This window comes from Ailuropoda melanoleuca, chromosome 13 (genome assembly GCF_002007445.2).
Source record: "Ailuropoda melanoleuca isolate Jingjing chromosome 13, ASM200744v2, whole genome shotgun sequence".
In the NCBI taxonomy this organism is placed as follows: Eukaryota; Metazoa; Chordata; class Mammalia; order Carnivora; family Ursidae; genus Ailuropoda; species Ailuropoda melanoleuca.
Genome location: NC_048230.1, coordinates 40689630 through 40699589, shown reverse-complemented (window position 1 = coordinate 40699589; position 9960 = coordinate 40689630). Strand labels below are relative to the sequence as shown.

The window sequence follows — 9960 nt, the reverse complement described above, 5'->3', positions numbered from 1 at the left end:
CCACCCCTGTGCCATCCGCCCCCCACCCCCGGGCCCGTGGAGGAGGACTCCCGGGCCAGGGCACAGCCGGCTCGGCCTGCCAGACCCCACGGCTCCTGAAGGCCTGGCTGGCAGCCGGGGGCAGGTATGGGACGGCTGACGCGTGCTGTGCCCCCTCCCCAGCGTGGTGCACTGCTTGGTGTCTGTGGTCTTCCAAATGACCATCCTGCGGGACCTGGAGAAGCTGGCCGGCTGGCACCGCATCGCCATCATCTTCGTCCTCAGCGGCATCACCGGCAACCTCGCCAGCGCCATCTTCCTCCCGTACCGGGCGGAGGTAGGGACTCGGGGGACGGGCAGGGAGGGCTCACTGCTCCCGCGCTCCCCCCACCCCCCGGAGCTGCTGAGGGACACACAACCCCTCCCGGGCCAGGCTCGACAGCAGATGGACGGCTAAGCCGTGGGCTTACTGGCTGATCCGCTAATCCCCGGGAGCAAGGGAACAGCGAGGCCAGTGCGTCATGCTCGGGCATCACCTCCAGAAAGACTCCCCAGACCCTGTCCGTCACTGCGTTCCCCTTCTCTGCTTCATTTCTCTTCGTGACTGTGACCCTTGCCTGCCTACCCGCATGTCACGTAGCTGTGGGTTGAGCTGGGTGAAATCTCCAACATGCAAACGTTCGTGACCCGCAGAGACAGTGACAGTTTCTCGATCAGTTCAACCCCACGCCCTCGGCTCGCTCGGGGTCTGCCGTCCCACCGTGTGCAGCCTCGCGTAGGCCTGTCCGTCCTGCTCACTGCACAGACCGCACACTGGGCACGCAGTCGGTCCTCCGTGCTGGCAGAGAGCGTGGGTGCAGCAGGCCCCGCTTTGGTCCAGGAGCCTTGGCGGCCGGGTCCCCACCCCTGGGAGGAGCCCGACCATAGGAGGACCGGGGTCCCCGTGCTGCAGCCTGGCTGCGCCCCGGCTTCCCCCCTGGCACCCAGGAGTGACACCGCTTCCCCCCCTCTCTGCCCCAGGTGGGCCCGGCGGGGTCGCAGTTCGGCCTCCTCGCCTGCCTCTTCGTGGAGCTCTTCCAGAGCTGGCAGCTGCTGGAGCGGCCCTGGAAGGCCTTCCTGAACCTGTCAGCCATCGTGCTTTTCCTCTTCATCTGCGGCCTCCTGCCCTGGATTGACAACATCGCCCACATCTTCGGCTTCCTCAGCGGGCTGCTGCTGGCCTTCGCCTTCCTGCCCTACATCACCTTCGGCACCAGCGACAAGTACCGCAAGCGGGCCCTCATCCTGGTGTCGCTGCTGGTCTTTGCCGGCCTCTTCGCCTCCCTGGTCATCTGGCTCTATGTCTACCCCATCAACTGGCCCTGGGTCGAGTATCTCACCTGCCTCCCCTTCACCAGCCGCTTCTGCGAGAAGTACGAGCTGGACCAGGTGCTGCACTGACCCCTGCCCGGCAGGGCTGGGCGCCGCTGCGGCCCACAGAACACGGATGGCGCCGGGCCCGGGCCTGGGACCGGCTGCCTGTCTGCGGGGCGCCCCACCCTGCACTCCGGAGACCCGCTGCCAGGGGCCCCGGCCCTCCCTCCACCAGGCCATGCTGACTCCGCCATGACAGTCACAAAGGCGGGTTCCTCGGGGGAGCAAGGCCGCCCTTCCTCAGTCTGGGGGACCCTCCGAGCGTGTGCTTCTCCGCAGCACGGGGACTCGGGCCCCGGCTTCCCGCCTCTCCCCTGACAGCAGGACCCCTGCCGAGGGGTGAGCTGCTCTCCTTCCCAAGGTCCTCGGCTTTGCCGATCTCCCCCCTCAGCCCCTGCTGGTGCCTGCCTTCCCGTCACACACACACCCCATTACTGTGGGTGTGCCTTCACTGGGACATGGCCAGGGTTCCCGCCAGGTTCCCACCCCTGCCTCACCGCGGCCTCACCTCCCTGCCCTGTGAGCCCGTGCCCCTCATTCAGCAGTGGCCTGGTGAGCCTGCCCTTAATGCTCCTGGACCAGACTCGTGGGAAAGGCTTTGCCATGGGCTGGGGCAAAGAAAGAGCACGGAGACATAGCGAGGCTGGGAAGCTGAGGGCCTCCCCTCGATCGTTGCGAACAGAGGTTGTCCCCTCTCTGTCTGTCCGGCCCTCCCTTCGAGTCAGTGTTCTGCCTTCTGGGGCTGGCTCTGAGAAGGCTGGCCCTACCCCACTCTGCCTCACCCCTGCTGGGCCACCTCAAGGATCTGCTCCTGGGGGTTGCCTAAGGCTGTGTCAGGCCCATTTTTTACTGGTTTATATCATGGTTCTAATTTTTAAAAGTAACGCTAACTTTATATGGATGATGTATCAAATGTATTAAATGATATTCTGTACAAGTATCATGTTTTGACCTGAGGGGCTCTGGCAGAGTGAAAGCTGGGACTTTTTTTGTTGGTGGGCGGTCAGCCATGAGCTCAGGGGCAGGGCCTGGACCCAAAGGGATGGTGGAAAACTCGTGGGGGATTTGGTCGGACCAGAAATCAGGTTTGGGGTCCCATGGAGAGCCTCAGGGGGTCCCTTAAGAGGGCCGGGTCAAATCCTTGGACCCCAGGAGCAGCGAGGGGCGGGCTGCCCTGCCAGAGACAGTGGGGGGAGGCATAGCCCTCGTCCCTTCACTGTGCCTCACCCGCTACCCGCACCCACACAGGAAGCCACCTGAGAGCTTATGCAGCACAACTTCTTTATTAGAGGGAAGGGGACCCAGGGTGTCTGAGGCCAGGGGAGGGGGGCACATGGGGGGAGCTGGGAGGCAGCCCCTGCACTTCCCTGCTCCTAGCTACCCCCATTCCGGGGCTGAGGACAAGACGGGGAATCCCTGAGGCTGGGGAGAATAAGGACCTTCCGAGCACCAGGCACCGTGAGGACGAGGAGGCTGCCTGCCCGGAGGGCCCACCACGGGTTCCGGGGGTGAGCGTGTCACCAGGCGGGTCTCAGGACACCTCCTGCTGTCCCCAGTCACCAACCCAGCCCCACCTCGGCACAGTTTGCATGCAGCCCGGGCTGGGGAGAGAAGGGAACGCTGGGAGCCCCCAGCCCGCCTCCCCGCAGCCCCAGCACGTGGCTGTGGGCACCAAGGGGCGGCAGCCGGGTCGGAGGGCGCCGGGTTCAGCAGCCGCTGTTCCGACGCAGGGAGGCGTGGCCCCGCGTGGAGCACTGCAGCTCCGTGAAGGTGAACGAGCCCAGCGTGAAGGCGCACGGGCCCACGAGGCTGAAGCCGAACTTCTGGTAGAAGGGCACCAGTCTGTCCTCACACATGAGCACGGCCCGGCGCACGTCCGGCTGGCCGCCCAGGTGGTGCAGGTAGCGCCACATCAACACGGAGCCCTTGCCCTGCCGCCGGCAAGCGTGGTGCACAGCCAGCACGTGCAGGTGGGCAGTGCGGCCCTGGGGCCGGTGCAGCGTCAGCGACTCCTGGGAACCGGCAGGGACGTGAGTCCAGATCTGTTTCTGCCCATCCCTGCCTCCCATCCAAGCTACCCCCACCCAGCCGAGAGCAAGTGTCTCCTGAGTGCCTCCAAATGGGGCTCCCTTCCCACCCATGGAGGGCCCCAAATTGGGAACTCTACCCTCCACCCCATGGAGGGCCCTTCATGAAGGCCATTGAGCCCCGAAGAGGTGAGTCTTTTTGACCCCGCAGAGGACCAGAGGAAGAAATTCCAGCCCCTGGGCTCCTCCGCCTCCCTCTGAGCACGAGAAGCCAGGGCTTGAGGGTGGCAGCCTCCCTTCCAGAGGCTTTCCAGAGGCTGAGCGTCCCAGCCCCATCCTGCCCTCACCTGAGTGAGTCTCTCCTGGTCCCAAAGCGAGCCGATGATGAAGGCCACGAGGCGGCCTTCCTGGAACCAGCCCAGCGACAGCTCTGGACACAGGGTCAGGAAGTGCTTGACCTCATCCAGATACAAGGGGCAGATGCCCAAGACAGAGATGAAGGCTGCAGGGGGAGGCGCGGAGGGTGACGTCACTGGCCGCTGGCCACTGCGCACCAGGCATCTGCTCAGAAGCCTGGGTGGGGTCTCCCCCCACCACCCGACGGCCGCCTCTCCCGCAAGAAAACAGGATTCGGGGCTGTTCCTGTGCCCGCTTTCCTGAACACACGTGCATGCACAGGGAAATACACCTCCAATCTGCTCCCACCAGGGACAACTCCTCTCCACGGGGCAGCTGCAGGATGCGGGGGGGGGGGGNGGGGGGAGGTCGGCATTCAGACCCTTGGGGGGGCCCGCTCACCTTCGCGCTCGATCTCAAACACGCTGGTGGCATCCTCTGGAGTGAGGCAGCGGAACTCACTGGCAGGAAGCGTGTGGCGCCGCGGGCGGCCTGGGGTCTCTGGGATCCCAGGCTGCAGGTCCGAGGTCTCGGGCTCTAGGCCGTGTGCGCTCTGTGTGGACATCTTGGCTGCCGGTGCCTCCTTAGGATGCCCCAACTTCAGAAGTGGCCTTCGTCGCCTAAAAGGGCCCTCCAGCACCTATTGGAGAGGAGTGAGGGTCAGGGGTCCGGCCCTCATCTCCAATAGGGGCAGGTCAGGGGGAGGGTGCACCTTGCCTCTTTCATAGAGGGACCTGGGATTGGGCGAGTCCCGGTGCGGCTTCTGGGGGCTATAAATGTTGGTGCCCTCTCCCCATCGCTCCCTCTCAGCCAGAAGCACCCGCGGATCGGCCCTTCCAACCCTCCGATCCTGGCCTCACTGCCCTCCACGTACATTTAAGTCCCAGGAGGCGATGGACGGGGTGGGCAGGGCTCCATGGAACGGGAGGCACCCCAACACTGCTGCCCAAGGTGGGAGGGGTGACCACTGCCCACGTCTAACACAGCGATGAGAGGGGTGGGTCGGTCTGTCTCACCTGCCCAGGAGGGGCCTTCCCAGTACTTTGGGCGTAGGGTGCTGTGGCTACGGCGTTTTAGGCAGCTTCCGCCGTCGGCCTTGGAGAAAAAGACCCTTAATCAAAGTGGGTCCTCCAGGAGCTTTCACGTTGACTCAGATGGCCTCACACTGGACCACGCACACATGAGGGCATCGGGAGGATGGGGGAGTCTGAGGAGGTAGGGGGGAGCGGGCCTGGAGGGCATCTGACGGTGCCCCTATGGCACTCTGTTTCTCTCTCCCACGATGCTCTTGCAGATTCTTCACATTTGCCTTGCCCTCCCTCCTCCACCTTTTTTCCCCAGGCCCAGAAGCCCCGAGCAGGGTGGCTCCTGCTCCTAAAGCCAGGAGCCGGGGGTGGGAGGATGGGGGGACCACTTATGAGGACTCTGAGCAGGGGCCCAATGTTCCCACCGCAGATCCACTCACCCTGGAGGTCGTCTGCAGGCGCAGGGGCCCGGGCAATCTGGGACTCCAGGCTGCCGGGCGGTGGCAGCAGGTGTCACTGGGGAACATGTGATGTTCTCCCAGATTTATAATCCCTGCCCCGCCTCCGTGTTACCCCAGCAGGACAAAGCCAGCAGGGCTGGGCCGCTGCCTGCCCTGTCCCCCCCCCTGCTGAGGGTCAGACATCGGAGTGACACTCTGGATGCCCAGGGGATTACAGGGATTGATCGAGGGCCCAGAATCTGGGCGAAGAGCACAGGGCTTAAACCTCAGGGGTCCGGCTCTAATCCCTGTTCCGGCTCTGCCTGCCCAGCCGCATTCACCCTTTGTGCTCCAGAGGCTTGGACACGCCCACCTCTGGGGGTCCTTCCAGCTCCTGCAGCCCCAAAACATTACCTACGGACCGGACCGTTGGTAGCCCTTGCTACGAGCTGAGCCTCAGGTAAGAACATCCTTTCATCCACGTGAGAGCCCCACCCCATGAGGAGTAACCCCATTTTACAGAGGACACTGAGGCTTAGAGACGCTGAATTACCTGCTTAGAGCTCCCCAGCAGGTCGTTGGGGGCACCGCCAGTGTGCCTCCAAGCACACACTGTTACCACCAGGGCTGTTAGGCCCCGTGGATTTTCCAAGTGTCCAGGACACGTCTTCACAGTTCCATCGATCAGACGGTGTCCCCAAGTCAGGGTCTACCAAAGCGGGGGGAGCCAGGGAGCGACCCATCGGCCTTGGGAGGGAGTGCCCAAATCTGGCTCTGGGATGTGCCGTCTACTGAGCCAGCGAGACTGGAGAGGCAGGCGGTATTCAGACCTTGCTGTGTAGATAGAGGCAAGCCACTGATCATCGGACAAACCCCTCTACACCCTGCCCTCATAAATGACCTCCTCCATGGGTGTAACCTCTTTCCAGAGCGCTCTGGAGAAAGTCCCCAGATCCAAAAGTGAGAGTCAAATCCTCCTGCATTCCAGCTGGTCGCCTGTAGCAGAAACCAACCCAAACAAGCAAGAGGCCCTCCACGACTCATGCCCTCCTCCCATCCCCCTGGTACCCGCCTAGTCTCCCACACCTGCCATTACCCTGAGGTACTTAAATAACCCCGAGGGGGTGCGGCCGCCACCTTGGAAGACTTCGCAGTACCTGCGAAAGCTGGACTCATGCCCTGGGGCCCGCAGTCCCCACTTGAACAGCAATAGATCTAGAAGGTTCCCCAACTAGAAACAGCCCAAATGACCATCAGCAGTAAGGGACTACGGAATAGACCCAAAATGGAGCTCATCCCACCATGAGGGCCAACGACCTCGAGGACCCTCAGCAATGCAGCAGGGAATGAAAGTGGCCCCCAAACCAGAGTGGTTCCGAGTCCACAGATTCTGTCCTATTCTGTGTGTTGGAGGCAGTGGCTGCCCAAGGGGGGCTTCTGGGGTTCTGGTAATATAACATGCAGTGCTTTTATTATTATTATTTTTTAAGATTTTATGTATTTGAGAGACAGAGCTCGAGGGGTGGAGGAGGCAGAGGGAGAGGGAGAAGCAGGCTCCCCTCTGAGTGGGGAGCCCGATGCAGGGCTGGATCCCAGGACCCTGAGATCATGACCTGAGCCGAAGGCAGACGCTTCACCGACTGAGCCCCCCAGGCGCCCCCAACATTCAGTTCTGAAATTGAAGGACGGAGGTGGTGGCAACTCCTGAGGCTGCCAATTCGTGCACTTCTGCGTGTTTGTTCTGCTTGAAGTTTCCTTAACTCTCCCGGAGATTGTTCCACCGAATGGGTCCGCTCCACAGTTCCTTGATTGCCAGTGACCTTGGCTCCACCCCATGGCCGGGGCAGCCCCCAGCGCCCGCATCAGCAGCTGGTGTGAGTTCTCCCTTGGGAACCTCGAGCCCCAGTCGATTCCTCCCGCTCTTCCCTTTTACCCCCTCCAGGCCCTCAGACCCACAGACTGCCTTGGCTTCTCTTCTTTCCCTTCAGCCCACACCCCTCCCGCAGCCCTTAGCTCCTCCCTTGCCAGCACCACGCCTGTCCCCCAGCCCACGAACCCTTGCCCTCTCAGGGCCTGGTTTCTACACCCGCACAGCAGCGCTCATGCCCTGTCCATCCAACTGCAGAAGGAGCGCTTGCTCTTGCCCAGGATTCCGGAGCTCTGCCTACATGGCTCTGCCATGGGCGTGACCCCAGCCCAGCCCAGATGCCCACCGCACCCACACTCCTATCTGTAGGGTTCCCTCCTCCCAGGGCCTCTCTGGTGTCTGAGGCCCAGCAGAACTGCCAGAGCTTACCATGCCTCCCACCCCAGCCGTTACCAACCAAGCCCCTTCCTGTCTTTGCCCTTCCGGGAGCCTACGACTGACCTCTCAGGACTGACCAGAAGATCTCCCTCAGGCTTGACTTTGGAGCCTGGTCAGGGCGGGACATGTCCCGGACCTGGGCTGGGCACCTCTGCCTCTGACCTCAAGGTCTCAGGAAAAGGCCTTCTTGGTCCTTCTTAGACCCTGTGGCTCCACTGCGCCCCCTCATGGCCTGTCAGAGAAGAGCAGGGTATTGAATCTGCCTCTCGATTGACCACCTTACAGCCCTATTCTTTCTGGAAAACACCTCTAGACAGGTGGAACTTTGGAGAACAAAACAAGACATTATACTAAACGTGGCTAAACTGGGGAATCTGACCCCCTCAGGGGGGGCAAGGGAAGGGAAGGGAGGGTGATCTATCCTGGTCAACTGGAAGAACATGACAAAGCACCGTTAACGATGGGAGGAAAAGAGAGAGATGAGGGGCACACGGGGGTGACGAGGACAGAGAGAAGGACACCCTCTACAGTGAAATTAGGAGAAGCATCAAGGGGCACCTGGGGGGCTAGGTCGTGGAGCACATGACTCTTGATCTTGGGGCTGTAAATTCAAGCCCCACAATGGATGTAGAGATTGCTTAAAAATAAAATCTTTTTTACTTATTTATTTATTTTTTATTTTTTTTAAATATTTTATTTTTATTTATGTGACAGAGAGACAGTCAGTGAGAGAGGGAACACAGCAGGGGAGTGGGAGAGGAAGAAGCAGGCTCCCAGCGGAGGAGCCCGATGTGGGACTCGATCCCGGAACGCCAGGATCACGCCCTGAGCCGAAGGCAGACGCTTAACGACTGCGCTACCCAGGCGCCCCTAAAAATAAAATCTTTTTTAAAAAAAGATTTATTTATTTATTTTAGAGAGAGAGAAAGAGCATGAGTGGGGGAGGGGCAGAGAGAGAGAGAGAGAGAGAGACAAGCAGAATCCCTGCTGAGCAGGGAGCCTGACACAGGGCTTGATCCCAGGACCCTGAGATCATGACCTGAGCCAAAACCAAGAGTCAGATGCTTAACCGATTGAGCCCCAAAAATGCAATCCTTAAAAAAAAAAAAAGTCAAACACCAACATTGAGAGTGACTGCATGTGTCTCTAGTCCCAGCGTTGCTGAGGGATAAACTGCTGAGGCATTTCAGGGCACTAACTGGGTCCTGACACCAGGGCATCCTCCCCCAGGGGCTGTCATCAAATTCATCTGACCAACAGAGTGGCCTTAGGAGATGTACATACCTTGTGAATGAGGTTGCCAGATTTAGCAAATAAAAATGCAGGAAGCCCTGTGAAATTCAAATTTCAGGTAAACAATTTTTTTAAAGATTTAATTTTATTTATTTAATGTATTTATGATAGAGAGAGAGACAGCCAGCGAGAGAGGGAACACAAGCAGGAGTGGGAGAGGAAGAAGCAGGCTCCCAGGGGAGCAGGGAGCCTAATGTGGGGCTTGATCCCAGGACCCTGGGATCACGTCCTGAGCCAAAGGCAGACGCTTAACAACTGAGCCACCCAGGCGCCCCTAAAGATTTTTATTTGTAGGTCATCTCTACACCCAACGTGGGGCTCAAACTCACCACCCCGAGATCAAGAGTTGCATGCTCCCCCGATGGAGCCAGCCAGGCGCCCCACAAATAATTTTGTAAGTATAAGTCTTTGGGACATACTTTTACTAAAAAATTGTTTATCCAAAATTCTGATTTCCACCTCAAACTAATGCAACATTATACGTCAACTCTTTTCAGATTTAAAAAGAAATGTTTAGGGGCGTCTGGCTGGCTCAGTCAGTAGAGCATGTGACTCTTGATCTCAGGGTCATGAGTTTGAGCCCCACACTGGTGTGGAGTTTTTTGTTTTTTTTTTTAAAGTGCACATTCTCGGGGCGCCTGGGTGGTGCAGTCGTTAAGCATCTGCCTTCGGCTCAGGGCGTGATCCCGGTGTTCCAGGATCGAGTCCCACATCAGGCTCCTCCGCTGTGAGCCTGCTTCTTCCTCTCCCACTCCTCCTGCTTGTGTTCCCTCTCTCGCTGGCTGTCTCTCTGTCACGTAAATAAATAAAATCTTTAAAAAAGAAAAAGTGCACATTCTCTGAACTGTAATTTGGCATCCTATCCTATTTCTCTTCCTTGTAGGGAAAGAGTGTGCCCCGCTAGCCACGTGCGCAGAGCAAAGTTCACACCACGTACGCTTTGCAAGTGGAGTCTTTGGCGGAACTCTAGCGTGTAAAACAGACCAAGAGCCCCCCACCCCGGGGCCGGAACTGTTGCCAATGACAGGAAGGCTCTGCCAAGATGCGGTTGGGACACTATGGGTCCCACCAGGGGCCCCTGG

The 9960-nt window shown here is 59.7% G+C and overlaps 2 protein-coding genes across 11 annotated transcripts in view; one reads left to right on the top strand and one right to left on the bottom strand.

The window, feature by feature from the left end:
- Window positions 1–2332, top strand: part of RHBDF2 (rhomboid 5 homolog 2) — a 24713-nt gene extending 22381 nt beyond the window's left edge. For 5 of the 7 annotated variants that reach the window (XM_034639874.1, XM_034639873.1, XM_034639877.1 and 2 more), the window contains 2 exons: window positions 163–316; window positions 1000–2332. In XM_034639874.1, coding sequence (XP_034495765.1) covers window positions 163–316; window positions 1000–1419 — 574 coding nt within the window. In that variant the 3' untranslated portion in view covers window positions 1420–2332. The remainder of the gene's footprint in view (window positions 1–162; window positions 317–999) is intronic. The other 2 variants (XR_004619396.1, XM_002919866.4) reach the window with 2 other exon arrangements.
- A 451-nt stretch (window positions 2333–2783) lies between these two features.
- AANAT (aralkylamine N-acetyltransferase) lies at window positions 2784–8177 on the bottom strand. Of its 4 annotated transcripts, none has more exons than XM_034639879.1 (5): window positions 7649–8177; window positions 4832–4910; window positions 4218–4455; window positions 3767–3921; window positions 2784–3404 (listed from the first exon to the last, which is right to left on the bottom strand). In XM_034639879.1, exons 3-5 carry the CDS (start codon window positions 4378–4380, stop codon window positions 3099–3101), a joined length of 624 nt encoding a protein of 207 aa, XP_034495770.1. In that variant the 5' UTR covers window positions 4381–4455; window positions 4832–4910; window positions 7649–8177; the 3' UTR covers window positions 2784–3098. The 4 variants fall into 4 exon arrangements, with proteins under 4 accessions (XP_034495770.1, XP_034495769.1, XP_019655919.1 ...); XM_034639878.1 differs by lacking the exon at window positions 7649–8177 and adding an exon at window positions 5834–6222; XM_019800360.2 differs by lacking the exon at window positions 7649–8177 and adding an exon at window positions 5281–5349.
- Between the last annotated feature and the right edge of the window lie 1783 nt (window positions 8178–9960).

What these genes read in the sequence shown, in the direction of transcription:
- AANAT (XM_011225795.3), bottom strand. Translation starts at nt 5,367, where the DNA reads ATGTTCCCCAGTGACACCTGCTGCCACCGCCCGGCAGCCTGGAGTCCC. An exon ending in GCCTGCAGACGACCTCCAGG is followed by an intron (nt 4,456 to 5,280) that starts GTGAGTGGATCT and finishes CCTCTCCAATAG; the next exon opens with GTGCTGGAGGGCCCTTTTAG. An exon ending in GTTTGAGATCGAGCGCGAAG is followed by an intron (nt 3,922 to 4,217) that starts GTGAGCGGGCCC and finishes CTCCCCCTGCAG; the next exon opens with CCTTCATCTCTGTCTTGGGC.